The sequence below is a fragment of the Heterodontus francisci genome, chromosome 28 (genome assembly GCF_036365525.1).
Source record: "Heterodontus francisci isolate sHetFra1 chromosome 28, sHetFra1.hap1, whole genome shotgun sequence".
Lineage (NCBI taxonomy): Eukaryota > Metazoa > Chordata > Chondrichthyes > Heterodontiformes > Heterodontidae > Heterodontus > Heterodontus francisci.
Window position 1 is genome coordinate 65,953,261 of NC_090398.1, and position 21,388 is coordinate 65,974,648.

Sequence of the window (21,388 nt, forward strand, 5' to 3'; positions counted from 1 at the left end):
AAGAGATTCACTCGGTCATCCTACCTGCTGATACACCAGTGACTTCACACTGGGGAGAAACAGTTCAACTGCTTAGAGTTGGGAATAGATTCCCACAGTCATCCTACCTGCTGATACAGCAGCGAGTGCACACTGGGGACAGACCGTTAACCTGCTCAGAGTGTGGGAAGAGAATCACTCAGGCATCCTGCCTGCTGCCACAACAGCGAGTTCACATTGGGGAGAGACAGTTTACCTGCTCAGAGTTGGGAAGAGATTCACTCCGTCATCCTACCGGCTGATGCACCAGTGAGTTCACACTGAGGAGAGACCGTCAAGCTGCTCAGAGTTGGGAATAGATTCACACAGTCATCCTACCGGCTGATACACTAGCGAGTGCATACTAGGGACAGACCGTTAACCTGCTCAGAGTGTGGGAAGAGAGTCTCTCCGTCATCCGAGCAGCTGATACACCAGTGAGTTAACGCTTGGGAGAGACGGCTCACCTGCTCAGAGTGTGGGAAGACAGTAACTTAGTCATCCAAACTGCTGATACACCAGTGAGTTCGCAATGGGGAGAGAGCGCTCACCTGCGAATAGTGTGGGAAGAGATTCACTCAGTCATCCTGCCTGCTGATACAACAGTGAGTTCACATTGGGGAGAGACCGCTCACCTGCTCAGAGTGAGGGAAGAGATTAATTCAGTCATTCTACCTGCTGATACACCAGTGAGTTCAAACTGCAGAGAGACCGTTCACCAGCTTCGAGTTGAGAAGAGACTTTGTCAGTCATCCTACCTGCTGATCCACCAGTTACTTGACACTGGGGAGAGACTTTTCACCTGCTCAGAGTGCGGGAAGAGATTCACTCAGTCATCCTACTTGCTGATATGCCAGTGAGATCACACTGGGGAGAGACAGTCAAACTGCTCACAGTGTGGGAAGAGATTCACTCAGTCTTCATAAAATAAAAGCAAAATACTGCGGATGCTGGAAATCTGAAACAAAAACAAGAAATGCTGGAATCACTCAGCAGGTCTGGCAGCATCTGTGGAAAGAGAAGCAGAGTTAACGTTTCGGGTCAGTGACCCTTCTTTGGAACTCACTTCTTCGGACCCTTCCATAGAAGGGTCACTGAACTGAAACGTTAACTCTGCTTCTCTTTCCACAGATGCTGCCAGACCTGCTGAGTGATTCCAGCATTTCTTGTTTTTGTTTCACTCAGTCTTCCTACCTGCTGATACACCAGTGCGTTAACGCTGGGGAGAGACGGCACACCTGCTCAGAATGTGGGAAAACAGTAACTCAGTCATCCAAACTGCTGATACACCAGTGAATTCACACTGGGGAGAGACCGTTCACCAGCTCACAGTGTGGGAAGAGATTCACTCAGTCTTCATGCCTGCTGATCCACCAGTGAGTTAAAGCTGGGGAGAGACGGCTCACCAGCTCAGACTGTGGGAAGAGATTCACTCAGTCATCCTACCTGCTGATACACTAGTGAGTTAACGCTGGTGAGAGACGGCTCACCTGCTCAGAGTTTGGGAAGACAGTAACTCAGTCATCCAAACTGCTGATACACCAGTGAGTTCACACTGGGGAGAAACCGTTCGCCTGATAAGTGTGAGGGAAGAGATACACGCAGTCATCCTGCCTGCTGAGACAACAGCGATTTCACACTGGGGAGAGACTGTTCACATGCTCAGAGTTGGGAAGAGATTCACTCAGCCATCCTGCCTGCTGATGCACCAGTGAGTTCAAACTGGGGAGAGACCGTTCACCAGCTTAGAGTTGGGAATATTTTCTGTCAGTCATCCTACCTGCTGATACACCAGTTACTTGACACTGGGGAGAGACCGTTTACCTGCTCAGAGTGCGGGAAGAGATTCACTCAGTCATCCTACCTGCTGATATGCCAGTGAGATCATACTGGGTGGTGACCGTTCACCTGCTCACAGCGTGGGAAGAGATTCACTCAATCTTCCGACCTGCTGATACACCAGCGAGTTCACACTGGGGAGAGACCGTCAAACTGCTCAGAGTGTGGGAAGAGATTCACACAGTCATCCTATCTGCTGATCCACCAGTGAGTTAACGCTGGGGAGAGCCATCTCACGTGCTCAGACTGTGGGAAGACAGTAACTCAGTTATCCTACCTGCTGATACACCAGTGAATTCACACTGGGGAGAGACCGTTCACCTGCTCAGAGTTGGGAAGAGATTCACTCAGTCCTCCTACCTGCTGATCCACCAGTGATTTAACGCTGGTGAGAGACGGCTCACCAGCTCAGAGTTTGGGAAGAGATTCACGCAGATATCCTCCCTGCTTATACAAAAGTGAGTTCACACTGGGGAGCAGCCGTTCGCCTGCAAAGTGTGTGGGAAGAGATTCACTCAGTCATCCTGCCTGCAGATACAACAGCGAGTTCACACTGGTGAGAGACCGTTCACCTGCTCAGATTTGGGAAGAGATTCACTCAGTCATCCTGCCTGCTGATGCACCAGTGAGATCACAAAGGGGGGAGACCGTTCACCTCCTCAGTGTGTGGGAAGAGTATCACTCAGTCATCCTGCCTGCTGATACAACAGCGAGTTCACACTGGGGAGGAACCGTTCACCTGCTCAGAGTTGGGAAGAGATTCACTCAGTCATCCTACCTGCTGGTACACGAGCGGGTGTACACTGGGGAGAGATCGTCAAACTGCTCAGAGTGTGGGAAGAGATTCACACAGTCATCCTATCAGCAAATACACCAGCGATTGCACAATGGGGAGAGACCATCAAACAGCTCTGTGTGTTGGAAGAGATTCTCTCAGTCATCCTACCTGCTGTGACACCAGTGAGTTAACGCTGGTGAGAGACTGCTCACCAGCTCAGAGTTTGGGAAGAGATTCACTCAGTCATCGTACCTGCTTATACAATAGTCTGTTCACACTGGGGAGAGACCGTTCAGCAGCTCAGAGTGTGGGAAGATTTTCTTTCAGTCATCCTACCTGCTGATACACAAGTTACTTGACACTGGGGAGAGACCGTTTCCCTGCTCAGAGTGCGGGAAGAGATTCAGTCAGTCTTCCTACCTGCTGATACACCAGCGAGTTCACACTCGGGAGGGACCGTCCAACTGCTCAGAGTGTGGGAAGAGATTCTCTCAGTCATCCTACCAGCTGATACAACAGTGAGGTAACGCTGGGAGAGACGGCTCAACGGCGCAGAGTGTGGGAAGAGATTCACACTACCATCCTATCCGCTGATGCACCAGCGATTGCACATTTGGGAGAGACCGTCAAACTGCTCACAGTGTGGGAATAGATTCTCTATGTCCTCCTACCTGCTGATACACCAGTGACTTTACGCTGGGGAGATACGGCTCGCTTGCTCACTGTGTGGGAAGAGATTTACTCAGTCATCCTACCTGCTGATACAACAGTGAGTTCAAACTGGGGAAGGACCGTTCACCAGCTTCGAGTTGGGAAATGATTCTGTCAGTCATCCTACCTGCTGATATGCCAGTGAGATCACACTGAGGGGAGACCGTCCACCTGCTCACACTGTGGGAAGAGATACACTCAGTCATCCTACCTGCTGGTACACCAGTGAGTTCACACTGGGGAGAGACCGTTCACCTGCTCAGTGTTGGGAAGAGTTTCACTCAGTCATCCAACCTGCTGATACACCAGTGGCTTCATCCTGGGGTGAGACCGGTGACCTGCATAGAGAGTGGGAAGAGATTTACTCAGTCATCCTTCCGGCGGATACACCAGCGAGTTCACGCTGGGGGGGGGGGGGGGGGCGACCGTTGTTCAGAGTGTGGGAAGAGATACACTCTGACATCCTGCTTGTTGATACACCAGTGAGTTCACACTGGGGAGAGACCGTTCACCTGCTCTGAGTTGGGAAGAGATTCACTCAGTCATCCTACCTGCTGAGACACCATTGAGTTCACACTGAGCAGAGACCGTTCAACTGCTCAGAGCGAGTGAAGAGATTCACTCAGTCATCCTACCTGCTGAATCACCAACTAGTTCACACTGGGGGGAGACCGTTCACCTGCACAGAGAGTGGGAAGAGATTCACACATTCATCCTACCTGTTGAAACACCAGTGAATTCATACTGGGGAGAGACCGTCCACCTGCTCAGCGTGTGGGAAGAGATTCACTCAGTCATCCTACCTGCTGAGACTCCAGTGTGTTTACACTGGAGAGAGACGGCTCACCTGCTCAGAGCGTGTGAAGACATTCACTCTGCCATCCGACCTGCTGATACACCAGTGAGTTCACACTGTGGAGAGACCGTTCACCTGCTTCGAGTTGGTAAGAGTTTCTATCAGTCATCCGACCTGCTGATACACCAGTGAGTTCACACTGGATAGAGACGGATCACCTGCTCAGAATATGGGAAGACAGTAACTCTGTCATCCTACTGTGCTGATGCACCAGTGAGTTCACACTGAGTAGAGACGGTTCACCTGCTCAGTGTGTGGGAAGAGATTCACACAGTCATCCTGCCTGCTGATACAACAGCGAGTTCCCACTCAGGAGAGACCGTTCACCTGCTCAGAGTGTTGGAAGAGATTCACTCTGTCATCCTACCTCCTGATACACGAGCAAGTGCACACTGGGGAGAGACCGTCAAACTGCTCTCAAAGTGGGAAGAGATTCTCTCAGTCATCCAACCTGCTGATACACCAGTGAGGTAACGCTGGGGAGAGACGGCTCACCTGCTCAGAGTTTGGGAAGACAGTAACTCAGTGATCCAAACTGCTGGTACACCACTGAGTTCACACTGGGGAGAGACCGTTCGCCTGAAAAGTGTGTGGGAAGAGATTCCCTCAGTCATCCTGCCTGCTCATACAATAGTGAGTTCACACTGGGGAGAGACCGTTAACCTGCTCAGAGTGTGGGAAGAGATTCACTCGGTCATCCTACCTGCTGATACAACATTGGGTTCAAGCTGGGTGGAGACCATTCACCTGCTCAGAGTGTGGGAAGAGATTTACTCTGTCATCCTACCTACTGATACACCAGTGAGTTCACTCTGGCGAGAGACCGTTCACCAGCTTAGAGTTGGGAAGTGATTCTGTCAGTCATCCCAACTGCTGATCCAACAGTTAGTTGAGACTGGGGAGAGACCGTTCAGCTGCTCAAAGCGTATGAAGTGATTCACTCGGACATCCTACCTGCTGATACACCAGTGAGTTCACACTGGGGAGAAACCGTTCAACTGATCTGAGTGTGGGAAGAGAATCAATAAGTCATCCTGCCTGCTGATACAACAGCGAGTTCACACTGGTGAGATGCCGTTCAACTGCTCAGAGTGTGGGAAGAGATTCACTCAGTCATCCTACCTGCTGATACGCCAGCGAGTTCACACTGAGGAGAGAACGTCAAACAGCTCAGAGTTGGGAAGAGATTCACACAGTCATCCTACCTGCTTATACACCAGCGAGTGCACACCAGGGAGACACCGTCAAACTGCACTGAGTGTGGGAAGAGATTATCTCAGTCATCCTACCTGCTGATATACCAGTGAGTTAACGCTGGGGAGAGACGTCTCACCTGCTCAGAGTGTGGGAAGAGATTCACTCAGTCATCCTGCCTGCTGATACAACAGCGAGTTCACACTGGGGAGAGACCGTTCACCTGTTCAGTGTTGGGAAGAGATTCACTCAGTCATCCTACCTGCTGATACACCAGTCAATTCACACTGGGAGGAGACCGTTCACCTGCTCACAGTGTGGGAAGAGATTCACTCAGTCATCCTACCTGCTGATACACCAGCGAGTGCCCACTGGGGAGAGACCGTCAAACTGCTCTGAGTGTGGGAAGATGTTCTCTCAGTCATCCTACTGCTGATACACCAGTGAGTTAACGTTGGGGAGAGATGGCTCATCTGCTCAGAGTTTGGGAAGACAGTAACTCTGTCAACCGACCTGCTGATACGCCGGGGAGTTCATACTGGGGAGAGACCGTTCACCTGCTCACTGTGTGGGAAGAGAATAACTCAGTCATCCTGCCTGCTGACACACCAGTGAATTCCCACTGGGGAGAGACCGTTCACCAGCTCACAGTTGGGGTAAGATTCACTCAGTCATCCTACCTGCTGATACTCCAGTGAGTTCATCCTGGGGAGAGACCGTTGACCTGCACAACGAGTGGGAAGAGATTTACTCAGTCATCCTACCTGCTGATAAACCAGCGAGTTCACACTGGTGAGAGACCGTCAAACTGCACAGAGTGTGGGAAGAGATTGTCTCAGTCATCCTACCTGCTGATATTCCAGTGAGATCACACTGGGGGAGACCGTTCACCTGCTAAGAGTGTGGGAACGGATTCACTCAGTCATCCTACCTGCTGAGACAACAGTGAGTTCACACTGGGGGCAGACCGTTCACCTGCTCAGAGTTTGGGAAGAGATTCACTCAGTCATCCTACCTGCTGATACAACAGCGAGTTCACACTGGGGAGAGACCGATCACCTGCTCAGAGTTGGGAAGAGATTCACTCAGTCATCCTACCTGCTGATACACCAATGAATTCACACTGGGGAGAGACCGTTCACCTGCTCAGAGTTGGGAAGAGGTTCAGTTCGTCATCCTACCTGCTGATACACCATTTACTTGAGATTGGGGGGAGACCGTTAGCCTGCTCAGAGTGCGGGAAGAGATTCGCTCAGTCATCCTAACTGCTGATGTGCCAGTGAGATCACACTGGGGGAGAACGTTCTCTTGCTCACAGTTTGGGAAGAGATTCACACATTCATCACACCTGCAGATACACCAGCGATTGCACACTGGAGAGAGACCTTCAAACTACTCTGAATGTGGGAAGAGATTCTCTCAGTCATCATACCAACTGATACATCAGTTACTGGACACTGGGGAGAGACCTTTCACCGGCACAGAGTGCGGGACGAAATTCAAACAGTCATCCTCCTTTTTGATATGCCAGTGAGAGCACACAGTGGAGAGACCGTCAGAATGCTCAGAGTGTGGGAAGAGATGCTCACAGTCATCCTAGCTGCTGTGACACCAGCGATTGCACACTGTGGTGGGACCGTTCACCTGCTCAGAGTGTGGGAAGAGATTCACTCAATCATCCTACCTGCTGATACACCAGTGAGTTCACATTGGGGAGAGACCGTTCACCTGCTCAGTGTGTGGGAAGAGAATCACTCAGTCATCCTGCCTGCTGATACAACAGCGACATCACACTGGGGAGAGACCGTTCACCTGTTCATTGTTGGGAAGAGATTCACTCAGCCATCATACCTGCTGATACAATAGTGAGTTCATACTGGGGAGAGACCGTTCACCTGTTCAGACTTTGGGAAGAGATTCACTCCGTCACACTACCTGCTGATACACCAGTGACTTCAAACTGGGGAGAGTCCGTTCACCCACTCAGATTGCGGGAAGAGATTCACCCAGTCATCCTTCCTGCTGAAATGCCAGTGAGATCACACTGCGGGGAGACCATTCACCTGCTCACAGTGTGGGAAGAGAGCCACACAGTCTTCCTACCTGCTGATACACCAGCGTGTTCACATTGGGGAGAAACGTCAAACAGCTCACAGTGTGGGATAAGATTCACTCAGTCATCCTACCCGCTGATACACCAGTGAGTTAACGCTAGGAAGAGACGGCTCACCTGCTCAGAGTGTGGGAAGACCGTAACTCAGGTTTCCCACCTGCTGATACACCAGTGAGTTCACACTGGGTAGAGACTGCTCAGCTGCTCAGTGTGTGGGATGAGAATCACTCAGTCATCCTGCCTGCTGATACAACAGCGAGTTCACACTGGGGAGGCTCCGTTCCCCTGCTCAGTGTTGGGAAGAGATTCACTCAGTCATCCTACCTGCTGATACGCCAATGAATTCACACTGGGGAGAGACCGTTCACCTGCTCAGAGTTGGGAAGAGATTCACTCAGTCATCCTACCTGCTGATACAACATTAAATTGACACTGGGAAGAGACTGTTCACCTGCTCAGTGTGCGGGAAGAGATTCAGTCGTTCATCCTACCTGCTGATACACTGGGGAGTTCACACTGGGAAGAGACCTTTCACCTGCACAGAGTGTTGGAAGAGATTCACTCAGCCTTCCTACCTACTGCTCCACCAGCAAGTTCAAACTGGCGGCAGACCGTCAAAAAAGCACAGAGAGTGGGAAGTGATTCACACAATCTTCCTACCTGCTGATACACCAGCGATTGAACACTGGAGAGAGACCGTCAAACTGCTCCGAGTGTTGGAAGAGATTCACACAGACATCCGACCTGCTGATACACCAGTGAGTTAACGCGGGGGAGAGACGGCTCACCTGCTCAGAGTTTGGGAAGACAGTAACTCAGTCATCCAAATTGGTGAGACGCCAGTGAGTTCACACTGGGGAGAGACCGTTCGCCTGCTAAGTCTGTGGGCAGAGATTCACTCAGTCATCCTGCCTGCTGATACACCAGTGAGTTCAAACTGGGGAGAGACCGTTCACCAGCTTCGAGTTGGGAAGAGTTTCTATCAGTCATCCTACCTGCTGATACACCAGTGAGTTAACGCTGGGGATAGAAGGCTCACCTGCTCAGAGTTTGGGAAGACAGTAACTCTGTCATCCTAACTGCTGATAAACCAGTGAGTTCACACTGGGGAGGGACCGTTCACCTGCTCAGAGTGTGGGAAGAGAATCACTCTGTCATCCTAACTGCTGATAAACCAGTGACTTCAAACTGAGGAGACACCGTTCACCAGCTTAGGGTTAGGAAGAGCTTCACTCAGTCATCCTACCTGCTGTTGCACCATTGAGTTAACGATGGGGAGAGACGACTCATCTGCTCAGAATTTGGGAAGACTGTAACTCTGTCTTCCTACCTGCTGATACACCAGTAAGTCACACTGGGCAGAGACCTCTCAGCTGCTCAGTGTGTGGAAAGAGAATCACTCAGTCATCCTACCTGCTGATACATCAGCGAGTTCACACTGGGGAGAGACCGTCATACAGCTCAGACTGTTGGAAGAGATTCACACAGTCATCCTACCTGCTGATACACCAGCGAGTGCACACTGCGGAGAGACCGTGAAACTGCTGAGTGTGGGAAGAGATTCTCTCAGTCATCCTGCCTGCTGATACACCAGTGAGTTAACGCTGGGGAGAGACAGTTCAACTGTTCAGAGTGTGGAAGAGATTCACTCAGTCATCCTGCCTGCTGATACACCAATGAGTTCACACTGGGGAGAGACCGTTCACCAGCTCAGAGTATGGGAAGAGCTTCACTCTGTCATCCTACCTGCTGATCCACCATTGAGTGAACGCTGGGGAGAGACGGCTCACCTGCTCAGAATGTGAGAAGACTGTAACTCTGACATCGTACCTGCTGATACACCAGGGTGTTCACACTGGGTAGAGACCACTCACCTGCTAAGTGTGTGGAAAGAGAATCACTCAGTCATCCTGCCTGCTGATGCAACAGCGAGTTCAGACTGGGGAGGGACCGTTGACCAGCACAGTGAGTGGTAAGAGATTGACTCAGTCATCCTACCTGCTGATACACCAGCGAGTTCACACTGGTGAGAGACCTTCAAACTGCTCAGAGTGTTGGAAGAGATTCTCTCAGTCATCCTACCTGCTGATACACCAGCGAGCTCACACTGGGGCGAGACCGTTCACCCGCTCAGTGTGTGGGAAGAGAACTAATCAGTCATCCTACCTGCTGATACAACAGCGAGTTCACACTGGGGAGAGACCGTTGACCAGCAGAGAGAGTGGTAAGAGATTGACTCAGTCATCCTAACTGTTGATACACCAGCGAGTTCACACTGGGGAGACACCCTTCACCTGCTCAGAGTGTGGGAAGAGATTCACTCTATCATCCTCCCTGCTGATACACCAGTGAGTTCACACTGGGGAGAGACCGTCAAAATGCTCTGAAAGTGGGAAGAGATTCTCTCAGTCATCCTACCTGCTGATACAAGAGTGAATTAACGCTGGGGTGAGACGGCTCACCTGTTGAGTGTGGGAAGGCAGTAACTCTGTCATCCAACCTGCTGATGCACCAGCGAGTTAACGCTGGTGAGAGACCGTTCACCTGCGCAGAATGTGGGAAGAGATTCACTCAGTCATCCAACCTGCTGATACACTGGTGAATTCATACTGGGGAGAGACCGCTCACCTGCTCAGAGTGTGGGAAATGATTCACGCATTCAACCTACCTGCTGATACACCAGTGAGTTCACACTGGAGAGAGGCCATTCACCTGATCAGAGTGTGGGAAGAGATTCACCTTGTCATCCTACCTGCTGAGACACCAGTGTGTTGGCACTGGGGAGAGACGGCTCACCTTCGCTGAGCGTGTGAAGAGATTCACTCGGTCATCCTACCTGCTGATATACCAGTGCGTTCACAGTGGGGAGAGACCGTTCACCTTCTCAGAGTGTGGGAAGAGATTTACTCTGTCATCCTACCTGTCGATACACTTTTGAGTTCACACTGGGGAGAGACCGCTCACCTGCACAGAGAGTGGGAAGAGATTCAATCAGTCATCCTACTTGCTGATACAACAGCGACTTCACACTGGGGAGAAACCGTGAAACTGCTCTGAGTGTGGGAAGAGATTCTCTCAGTCATCCGACCTGCTGATACAGCAGAGAGTGCACAATGGACGAGAGACCGTCAAACTGCTCTGACTGTGGGAAGAGATTCTCTCAGTCATCCGACCTGCTGATGCACCAGTTACTTGACACTGGGGAGAGACCGTTCACCTGCTCACAGTGTGGGAAGAGATTCACTCTGTCATCCTACCTGCTGATACATCAGTGAGATCACACTGCGGGAGAACGTTCTCTTGCTCACTGTGTCGGAAGCGATTCACTCAGTCTTCCTACCTGATGATACATCAGTGAGTTCACACTGGGGAGAGACCGTTCGCCTGCGAAGTGCGTGGAAGAGATTCACTCAGTCTCCTGCCTGCTGATACAATAGTGAGTTCACACTGGGGAGAGACCGTTCACCTGCTCAGAGTATGGGAAGAGCTTCTGTCAGTCATCTTACCTGCTGATACACCAGTGAGTTCAAACTGGGGAGAGACCGTTCACCAGCTCAGAATGTGGGAAGACTGTAACTCTGTCATCCTACCTGCTGATACACTAGTGAGTTCACACTGGGTAGAGACCGCTCAACTGCTCAGTGTGTGGAAAGAGAATCACTCAGTCATCGTGCCTGCTGATACAACAGCGACTTCACACTGGGCAGAAACCGTCAAACTGCTCAGAGTGTGGGAAGAGATTCACTCAGTCATCCTACCTGCTGATACACCAGCGAGTTCACACTGGGGAGAGACCGTTCACCTGCTCAGTGTGTCGTAAGAGAACCAATCAGTCATCCTACCTGCTGAAACAACAGCGAGTTCACACTGGGGAGAGACCGTTGACCAGCAGAGAGAGTGGTAAGAGATTGACTCAGTCATCCTAACTGTTGATACACCAGTGGGTTCACACTGGGGAGACACCCTTCACCTGCTCAGAGTGTGGGAAGAGATTCACTCTATCATCCTCCCTGCTGATACAACAGCGAGTTCAGACTGGGGAGGGACCGTTGACCAGCACAGTGAGTGGTAAGAGATTGACTCAGTCATCCTACCTGCTGATATACCAGCGAGTTCACACTGGTGAGAGACCTTCAAACTGCTCAGAGTGTTGGAATAGATTCTCTCAGTCATCCTACCTGCTGATACACCTGTGAGTTAACGCTGGGGTGAGACTGCTCACCTGTTGAGTGTGGGAAGACAGTAAATCTGTCATCCTACCTGCTGATACACAAGCGAGTTTGCACTGGGAAGAGACCGTTCACCTGCTCAGAGTGTGGGAAGAGAATCTTCTCAGTCTTCCTGCCTGCTGATGCAACAGCGAGTTCACACTGAGGAGAGACCCTTCACCTGCTCAGAGTGTGGGAAGAGATCCACTCAGTCATCCTACCTGCTGATACACCAGCGAGTTTACACAGGGGCGAGACCGTTCACCTGCTCAGTGTGTGGGAAGAGAACCAATCTTTCATCCTACCTGCTGAAACAACAGCGAGTTCACACTGGGGAGAGACCGTTGACCAGCAGAGAGAGTGGTAAGAGATTGACTCAGTCATCCTAACTGTTGATACACCAGCGAGTTCACACTGGGGAGACACCCTTCACATGCTCAGAGTGTGGGAAGAGATTCACTCTATCATCCTCCCTGCTGATACACCAGTGAGTTCACACTGGGGAGAGACCGTCAAACTGCTCTGAAAGTGGGAAGAGATTCTCTCAGTCATCCTACCTGCTGATACAAGAGTGAATAAACGCTGGGGTGAGACGGCTCACCTGTTGAGTGTGGGCAGGCAGTAACTCTGTCATCCAACCTGCTGATACACCAGCGAGTTAACGCGGGGGAGAGACCGTTTACCTGCGCAGAATGTGGGAAGAGATTCACTCAGTCATTCAACCTGCTGATACACTGGTGAATTCATACTGGGGAGAGACCGCTCACCTGCTCAGAGTGTGGGAAATGATTCACGCATTCAACCTACCTGCTGATACACCAGTGAGTTCACACTGGGGAGAGGCCATTCACCTGCTCAGAGTGTGGGAAGAGATTCACCTTGTCATCCTACCTGCTGAGACACCAGTGTGTTGGCACTGGGGAGAGACGGCTCACCTTCTCTGAGCGTGTGAAGAGATTCACTCGGTCATCCTACCTTCTGATATCCCAGTGAGTTCACAGTGGGGAGAGACCGTTCACCTGCTCAGAGTGTGGGAAGAGATTCACTCGGTCATCCTACCTGTCGATACACTTTTGAGTTCACACTGGGGAGAGACCGCTCACCTGCACAGAGAGTGGGAAGAGATTCAATCAGCCATCCCACTTGCTGATACACCAGCGAGTCCACACTTGGGAGAGACCGTTCACCTGCTCAGCGTGTGGGAAGAGAATCACTCAGTCATCCTGCCTGCTGATACAACAGCGACTTCACACTGGGGAGAAACCGTCAAACTGATCTGAGTGTGGGAAGAGATTCTCTCAGTCATCCGAACTGCTGATACAGCACAGAGTGCACAATGGATGAGAGACCGTCAAACTGCTCTGACTGTGGGAAGAGATTCTCTCAGTCATCCGACCTGCAGATACAGCACAGAGTGCACAATGGATGAGAAACCGTCAAACTGCTCTGAGTGTGGGAAGAGATTCTCTCAGTCATCCGACCTGCTGATACAGCACAGAGTGCACAATGGATGAGAGACCGTCAAACTGCTCTGACTGTGGGAAGAGATTCTCTCAGTCATCCGACCTGCCGATACAGCACATCGTGCACAATGGATGAGAAACCGTCAAACTGCTCTGAGTGTGGGAAGAGATTCTCTCAGTCATCCGACCTGCTGATACAGCACAGAGTGCACAATGGATGAGAAACCGTCAAACTGCTCTGACTGTGGGAAGAGATTCTCTCAGTCATCCGACCTGCTGATACAGCAGAGAGTGCACAATGGATGAGAGACCGTCAAACTGCTCTGACTGTGGGAAGAGATTCTCTCAGTCATCCGACCTGCTGATACAGCACAGAGTGCACAATGGATGAGAGACCGTCAAACTGCTCTGAGTGTGGGAAGAGATTCTCTCAGTCATCCGACCTGCTGATACAGCACAGAGTGCACAATGGATGAGAAACCGTCAAACTGCTCTGACTGTGGGAAGAGATTCTCTCAGTCATCCGACCTGCTGATACAGCAGAGAGTGCACAATGGATGAGACACCGTCAAACTGCTCTGACTGTGGGAAGAGATTCTCTCAGTCATCCGACCTGCTGATACAGCAGAGAGTGCACAATGGATGAGACACCGTCAAACTGCTCTGACTGTGGGAAGAGATTCTCTCAGTCATCCGACCTGCTGATGCACCAGTTACTTGACACTGGGGAGAGGCCGTTCACCTGCTCACAGTGTGGGAAGAGATTCACTCTGTCATCCTACCTGCTGATACATCAGTGAGATCACACTGCGGGAGAACGTTCTCTTGCTCACTGTGTCGGAGGAGATTCACTCAGTCTTCCTACCTGCTGATACACCAGTGAATTCACACTGGGAAGAGACGGCTCACCTGCTCAGAGATTGGAATGAAAGTAACTCAGTCATCCAAACTGCTGATGCACCAGTGAGTTGAAAGTGGGGAGAGACCGTTCGCCTGTGAAGTGCGTGGAAGAGATTCACTCAGTCTCCTGCCTGCTGATACAATAGTGAGTTCACACTGGGGAGAGACCGTTCACCTGCTCAGAGTATGGGAAGAGCTTCTGTCAGTCATCTTACCTGCTGATACACCAGTGAGTTCAAACTGGGGAGAGACCGTTCACCAGCTCAGAATGTGGGAAGACTGTAACTCTGTCATCCTACCTGCTGATACACTAGTGAGTTCACACTGGGTAGAGACCGCTCAACTGCTCAGTGTGTGGAAAGAGAATCACTCAGTCATCGTGCCTGCTGATACAACAGCGACTTCACACTGGGCAGAAACCGTCAAACTGCTCAGAGTGTGGGAAGAGATTCACTCAGTCATCCTACCTGCTGATACACCAGCGAGTTCACACTGGGGAGAGACCGTTCACCTGCTCAGTGTGTCGTAAGAGAACCAATCAGTCATCCTGCCTGCTGAAACAACAGCGAGTTCACACTGGGGAGAGACCGTTGACCAGCAGAGAGAGTGGTAAGAGATTGACTCAGTCATCCTAACTGTTGATACACCAGTGGGTTCACACTGGGGAGACACCCTTCACCTGCTCAGAGTGTGGGAAGAGATTCACTCTATCATCCTCCCTGCTGATACAACAGCGAGTTCAGACTGGGGAGGGACCGTTGACCAGCACAGTGAGTGGTAAGAGATTGACTCAGTCATCCTACCTGCTGATACACCAGCGAGTTCACACTGGTGAGAGACCTTCAAACTGCTCAGAGTGTTGGAATAGATTCTCTCAGTCATCCTACCTGCTGATACACCTGTGAGTTAACGCTGGGGTGAGACTGCTCACCTGTTGAGTGTGGGAAGCAAGTAAATCTGTCATCCTACCTGCTGATACACAAGCGAGTTTGCACTGGGGAGAGACCGTTCACCTGCTCAGAGTGTGGGAAGAGAATCTTCTCAGTCTTCCTGCCTGCTGATGCAACAGCGAGTTCACACTGAGGAGAGACCCTTCACCTGCTCAGAGTGTGGGAAGAGATCCACTCAGTCATCCTCCCTGCTGATACACCAGCGAGTTTACACTGGGGCGAGACCGTTCACCTGCTCAGTGTGTGGGAAGAGAACCAATCTTTCATCCTACCTGCTGAAACAACAGCGAGTTCACACTGGGGAGAGACCGTTGACCAGCAGAGAGAGTGGTAAGAAATTGACTCAGTCATCCTAACTGTTGATACACCAGCGAGTTCACACTGGGGAGAGACCGTCAAACTGCTCTGAAAGTGGGAAGAGATTCTCTCAGTCATCCCACCTGCTGATACAACAGTGAATTAACGCTGGGGTGAGACGGCTCACCTGTTGAGTGTGGGAAGGCAGTAACTCTGTCATCCAACCTTCTGATACACCAGCGAGTTAACGCTGGGGAGAGACCGTTCACCTGCGCAGAATGTGGGAAGAGAGTCACTCAGTCATCCAACCTGCTGATACACTGGTGAATTCATACTGGGGAGAGACCGCTCACCTGCTCAGAGTGTGGGAAATGATTCACGCATTCAACCTACCTGCTGATACACCAGTGAGTTCACACTGGGGAGAGGCCATTCACCTGCTCAGAGTGTGGGAAGAGATTCACCTTGTCATCCTTCCTGCTGAGACACCAGTGTGTTGGCACTGGGGAGAGACGGCTCACCTTCTCTGAGCGTGTGAAGAGATTCACCCGGTCATCCTACCTTCTGATATACCAGTGAGTTCACAGTGGGGAGAGACCGTTCACCTGCTCAGAGTGTGGGAAGAGATTTACTCTGTCATCCTACCTGTCGATACTCTTTTGAGTTCACACTGGGGAGAGAACGCTCACCTGCACAGAGTATTGGAAGAGCTTCTGTCAGTCATCTTACCTGCTGATACACCAGTGAATTCAAACTGGGGAGAGACCGTTCACCAGCTCAGAATGTGGGAAGACTGTAACTCTGTCATCCTACCTGCTGATACACTAGTGAGTTCACACTTGGTAGAGACCGCTCAACTGCTCAGTGTGTGGGAAGAGAATCACTCAGTCATCGTGCCTGCTGATACAACAGCGACTTCACACTGGGCAGAAACCGTCAAACTGCTCAGAGTGTGGGAAGAGATTCACTCAGTCATCCTACCTGCTGATACACCAGCGAGTTCAACCTGGGGAGAGACCGTTCACCTGCTCAGTGTGTGGTAAGAGAACCAATCAGTCATCCTACCTGCTGAAACAACAGCGAGTTCACACTGGGGAGAGACCGTTAACCAGCAGAGAGAGTGGTAAGAGATTGACTCAGTCATCTTAACTGTTGATACACCAGCGAGTTCACACTGGGGAGACACCCTTCACCTGCTCAGAGTGTGGGAAGAGATTCACTCTATCATCCTCCCTGCTGATACACCAGTGAGTTCACACTGGGGAGAGACGGTCAAACTGCTCTGAAAGTGGGAAGAGATTCTCTCAGTCATCCTACCTGCTGATACAAGAGTGAATTAACGCTGGGGTGAGACGGCTCACCTGTTGAGTGTGGGAAGGCAGTAACTCTGTCATCCAACCTGCTGATACACCAGCGAGTTCACGCTGGGGAGAGACCGTTCACCTGCGCAGAATGTAGGAAGAGATTCACTCAGTCATCCAACCTGCTGATACACTGGTGAATTTATACTGGGGAGAGACCGCTCACCTGCTCAGAGTGTGGGAAATGATTCACGCATTCAACCTACCTGCTGATACACCAGTGAGTTCACACTGGGGAGAGGCCATTCACCTGCTCAGAGTGTGGGAAAAGATTCACCTTGTCATCCTACCTGCTGAGACACCAGTGCGTTGGCACTGGGGAGAGACGGCTCACCTTCTCTGAGCGTGTGAAGAGATTCACTCGGTCATCCTACCTTCTGATATACCAGTGAGTTCACAGTGGGGAGAGACCGTTCACCTGCTCAGAGTGTGGGAAGAGATTTACTCTGTCATCCTACCTGTCGATACACTTTTGAGTTCAAACTGGGGAGAGACCGCTCACCTGCACAGAGAGTGGGAAGAGATTCAATCAGCATTCCTACTTGCTGATACACCAGCGAGTCCACACTTGGGAGAGACCGTTCACCTGCTCAGCGTGTGGGAAGAGAATCACTCAGTCATCCTGCCTGCTGATACAACAGCGACTTCACACTGGGGAGAAACCGTCAAACTGCACAGAGTGTGGGAACAGATTGACTCAGTCATCCAATCTGCTGATACACCAGTGAGTTGATACTGGGGAGAGACCGTCAAACTGCTCTGAGTGTGGGAAGAGAATCACTCAGTCATCCTGCCTGCTGATACAACAGCGACTTCACACTGGGGAGAAACCGTCAAACTGCACAGAGTGTGGGAACAGATTGACTCAGTCATCCAATCTGCTGATACACCAGCGAGTTCACACTGGGAAGAGACCGTTCACCTGCTCAGTGTGTGGGAAGAGAACCAATCAGTCATCCTGCCTGCTGATACATCAGCGAGTTCACACTGGGGAGAGACCGTTGACTAGCACAGAGAGTGGGAAGAGATTGACTCAGTCATCCTAACTGTTGATACACCAGCGAGTTCACACTGGGGAGAGACCTATCACCTGCTCAGAGTGTGGGAAGGGATTCACTCTGTCATCCTCCCTGCTGATACACCAGTGAGTTCACACTGGGGCGAGACCGTTAAAAAGCTCTGAAAGTGGGAAGAGATTCTCTCAGTCATCCTGCCTGTTGATACAAGAGTGAATTAACGCTGGGGTGAGTCGGCTCACCTGTTGAGTGTGGGAAGGCAGTTACTCTGTCATCCAACCTGCTGATACACCAGCAAGTTCACACTGGGGAGAGACCGTTCACCTGCGCAGAATGTGGGAAGTGATTCTCTCTGTCATCCTACCTGCTGATACACCAGCTAATTCAGACTAGGGAGAGACCGTTCACATGCACAGAGAGTGGGAAGAGATTCACTCAGTCATCCAACCTGCTGATACACCGGTGGATTCATACTGGGCAGATACCGCTCACCTGCTCAGAGTGTGGGAAATGATTCACGCATTCATCCTACCTGCTGATACACCAGTGCGTTCACACTGGGGAGAGGCCATTCACCTGCTCAGAGTGTGGGAGAGATTCACTCTGTCATCCTACCTGCTGAGACACCAGTGTGTTGGCACTGGAGAGAGACGGCTCACCTTCTCTGAGCGTGTGAAGAGATTCACTCGGTCATCCTACCGGCTTTTATAGCAGTGAGTTCACACTGGGGAGAGACCGTTCACCTTCTCAGAGTGTGGGAAGAGATTTACTCTGCCATCCTACCTGTTGATACACTTTTGAGTTCACACTGGGGAGAGACCGCTCACCTGCACAGAGAGTGGGAAGAGATTCAATCAGTCATCCTACTTGCTGCTACACCAGCGAGTTCACACTTGGGAGAGACCGTTCACCTGCTCAGCGTGTGAGAAGAGAATCACTCAGTCATCCTGCCTGCTGATGAAACAGCGACTTCACACTGGGGAGAAACCGTCAAACTGCTCTGAGTGTGGGAAGAAATTCTCTCAGTCATCCGACCTGCTGATACAACAGTTACTTGACACTGGGGAGTGACCGTTCAACTGCTCACAGTGTGGGAAGAGATTCACTCAGTCTTCCTACCTGCTGATACACCAGCGAGTGCACACTGGACGAGAGACCGTCAAACTGCTCTGAGTGTGGGAAGAGATTCTCTCAGTCATCCGACCTGCTGATACGCCAGTTACTTGACACTGGAGAGAGACCGTTCAACTGCTCACAGTGTGGGAAGAGATTCACTCTGTCATCCTACCTGCTGATACACCAGTGAGATAACGCTGTGGACAGACGGCACAAATGCTCAGAGTGTGGGAAACCAGTAACTCTGTCAAACTCCCTGCTGATACACCAGTGAGTTCACACTGTGGCGAGACCGTTCACCTGCTCAGTGTGTGGGAAGAGAATCAATCAGTCATCCTTCCTGCTGATACAAAAGCGTGTTCTCACTGGGGAGAGACCGTTCACCTGCTCTGAGTTGGGAAGAGATTCACTCAGTCAACCGAACTGCTGATACACCAATGAATTCACACTGGGAAGAGACCGTTCACCAGCACAGAGTAGGGAAGAGATTCACTCAGTCATCCTACCTGTTGATACACCAGCGAGTTCACACTGGGGAGGGTCCGTCAAACTGCTCAGGGTGTGGGAAGAGATTCACACAGTCTTCCTACCTGCTGATACATCAGCGAGTGCACACTGGGGTGAGACCGTCATACTGCTTTGAGTATGGGACGAGATTCTCTCAGTCATCCAACCTGCTTATACACCAGTGAGTTTACACTGGGGAGAGACCGTTCACTTGTTCAGTGTGTGGAAAGCGATTCACTCAGTCATCCTGCCTGCTGGTTCAACAGCGAGTTCACACTTGGGAGAGAACCTTCACCTGCTCAGAGTTGGGAAGATATTCACTCAGTCATCCAACCTGCTGGTACACCAGTGAGTTCACAATGGGGAGAGACCGTCAAGCTGCCCAGAGTGTTGGAAGAGATTCACTCAGACATCCTACCTGCTGATACACGAGTGTATTCACACTTTGGAGAGACCGTTCACCTGCTCAGAGTGTGGGAAGAGATTCACTCAGTCATGTTGCCTGCTGATACAACAGCGTGTTCTCACTGGGAAGAGACCGTTCACCTGCACAGAGTTGGGAAGAGATTCACTCAGTCATCCTACCTGCTGATACACCAGCGAGTGCACACTGGGGTGAGACCGTCATACTGCTTTGAGTGTGGGATGAGATTCTCTCAGTCATCCTACCTGCTGATACACCAGTTACTTGACACTGGAGAGAGACCGTTCACCTGCTCACAGTGTGGGAAGAGATTCACTCTGTCATCCTACCTGCTGATACACCAGTGAGATCACGCTGTGGAGAGACTGCACAGCTGCTCAGAGTGTGGGAAACTAGTAACTCTGTCAAACTCCCTGCTGGTACACCAGTGAGTTCACTCTGTGTAGAGACCGTTCACCTGTTCAGTGTGTGGAAGAGAATCAGTCAGTCATCCTGCCTGCTGATACAGCAGGGTGTTCTCACTGGGGAGAGACTGTTCACCTGCTCTGAGTTGGGAAGAGATTCACAGTCATTCGACCTGCTGATACACCAGCGAGTTCACACTGGTGAGAGACCGTCAAACTGCTCAGAGTGTTGGAAGAGATTCACTCAGTCATTCTACCTGCTGAAACACGAGTGAATTCACACTGGGGAGAGACCGTTCACCAGATCAGAGTGTGGGAAGAGATTCACTCAGTCATTCGACCTGCTGATACACCAGCGAGTTCACACTGGTGAGAGACCGTCAAACTGCTCAGAGTGTTGGAAGAGATTCACTCAGTCATTCTACCTGCTGAAACACGAGTGAATTCACACTGGGGAGAGACCGTTCACCAGATCAGAGTGTGGGAAGAGATTCACTCAGTCATTCGACCTGCTGATACACCAGCGAGTTCACACTGGTGAGAGACCGTCAAACTGCTCAGAGTGTTGGAAGAGATTCACACAGTCATTCTACCTGCTGATGCACCAGCGAGTTCACACTGGTGAGAGACCTTCAAACTGCTCAGAGTGTTGGAAGAGATTCACTCAGTCATTCTACCTGCTGAAACACGAGTGAATTCACACTGGGGAGAGACCGTTCACCAGATCAGAGTGTGGGAAGAGATTCACTCAGTCATTCGACCTGCTGATACACCAGCGAGTTCACACTGGTGAGAGACCGTCAAACTGCTCAGAGTGTTGGAAGAGATTCACTCAGTCATTCTACCTGCTGAAACACGAGTGAATTCACACTGGGGAGAGACCGTTCACCAGATCAGAGTGTGGGAAGAGATTCACACAGTCATCCCACCTGCTGATGCACCAGCGAGTTCACACTGGTGAGAGACCTTCAAACTGCTCAGAGTGTTGGGAGAGATTCACTCAGTCATCCTACCTGCTGAAACACGAGTGCATTCACACTGGGGAGATACTGTTCAACTGCTCAGAGTGTGGGAAGAGATTCACTCAGTCATCCTCCCTGCTGATACACCAGTCTGTTCAAACTGGGGGAGACCGTTCACCGGCTTCGCGTTGGGAAGATATTCTGTCAGTCATCCTACCTGCTGATGCAGCAGTTAGTTGACACTGGGGAGAGACCGTTCACCTGCTCATAG

General features: G+C 51.0%; 6 protein-coding genes and 2 pseudogenes across 6 annotated transcripts; all 8 read left to right on the forward strand.

Annotated features, from left to right (window-relative positions):
* The first annotated feature begins 1,265 nt into the window (after window positions 1–1,265).
* Window positions 1,266–3,157, forward strand: LOC137345250 (zinc finger protein 239-like). The gene is made up of 4 exons (XM_068008716.1): window positions 1,266–1,394; window positions 1,937–2,064; window positions 2,605–2,770; window positions 2,903–3,157. The coding sequence occupies exons 1-4, from the start codon at window positions 1,266–1,268 to the stop codon at window positions 3,155–3,157; spliced, it is 678 nt and encodes a 225-aa protein (XP_067864817.1).
* Window positions 3,158–5,860: 2,703 nt separating this feature from the next.
* Window positions 5,861–9,048, forward strand: LOC137345251 (zinc finger protein ZFP2-like). Its single transcript, XM_068008717.1, has 5 exons — window positions 5,861–6,052; window positions 6,110–6,258; window positions 6,363–6,484; window positions 6,677–6,926; window positions 8,808–9,048. Exons 1-5 carry the CDS (start codon window positions 5,861–5,863, stop codon window positions 9,046–9,048), a joined length of 954 nt encoding a protein of 317 aa, XP_067864818.1.
* Window positions 9,049–9,429: 381 nt separating this feature from the next.
* LOC137345252 (oocyte zinc finger protein XlCOF20-like) lies at window positions 9,430–10,447 on the forward strand. The gene is made up of 2 exons (XM_068008719.1): window positions 9,430–9,733; window positions 10,230–10,447. Exons 1-2 carry the CDS (start codon window positions 9,430–9,432, stop codon window positions 10,445–10,447), a joined length of 522 nt encoding a protein of 173 aa, XP_067864820.1.
* A 175-nt stretch (window positions 10,448–10,622) lies between these two features.
* LOC137345253 (zinc finger protein 397-like) lies at window positions 10,623–11,705 on the forward strand. The gene is made up of 3 exons (XM_068008720.1): window positions 10,623–10,780; window positions 11,165–11,409; window positions 11,488–11,705. Exons 1-3 carry the CDS (start codon window positions 10,623–10,625, stop codon window positions 11,703–11,705), a joined length of 621 nt encoding a protein of 206 aa, XP_067864821.1.
* Window positions 11,706–11,860: 155 nt separating this feature from the next.
* Window positions 11,861–13,061, forward strand: LOC137345254 (zinc finger protein ZFP2-like; annotated as a pseudogene).
* A 757-nt stretch (window positions 13,062–13,818) lies between these two features.
* On the forward strand, window positions 13,819–14,985 carry LOC137345255 (zinc finger protein 397-like). Its single transcript, XM_068008721.1, has 3 exons — window positions 13,819–13,976; window positions 14,445–14,689; window positions 14,768–14,985. The coding sequence occupies exons 1-3, from the start codon at window positions 13,819–13,821 to the stop codon at window positions 14,983–14,985; spliced, it is 621 nt and encodes a 206-aa protein (XP_067864822.1).
* A 155-nt stretch (window positions 14,986–15,140) lies between these two features.
* Window positions 15,141–19,250, forward strand: LOC137345256 (zinc finger protein 850-like). Its single transcript, XM_068008722.1, has 13 exons — window positions 15,141–15,360; window positions 15,506–15,607; window positions 15,740–15,902; window positions 15,992–16,154; window positions 16,240–16,450; window positions 16,680–16,781; window positions 16,914–17,076; window positions 17,182–17,369; window positions 17,418–17,617; window positions 17,955–18,039; window positions 18,507–18,753; window positions 18,839–19,006; window positions 19,112–19,250. The coding sequence occupies exons 1-13, from the start codon at window positions 15,141–15,143 to the stop codon at window positions 19,248–19,250; spliced, it is 2,151 nt and encodes a 716-aa protein (XP_067864823.1).
* Window positions 19,251–19,257: 7 nt separating this feature from the next.
* LOC137345257 (zinc finger protein 271-like) lies at window positions 19,258–21,357 on the forward strand (annotated as a pseudogene).
* The last annotated feature ends 31 nt before the right edge of the window (window positions 21,358–21,388 follow it).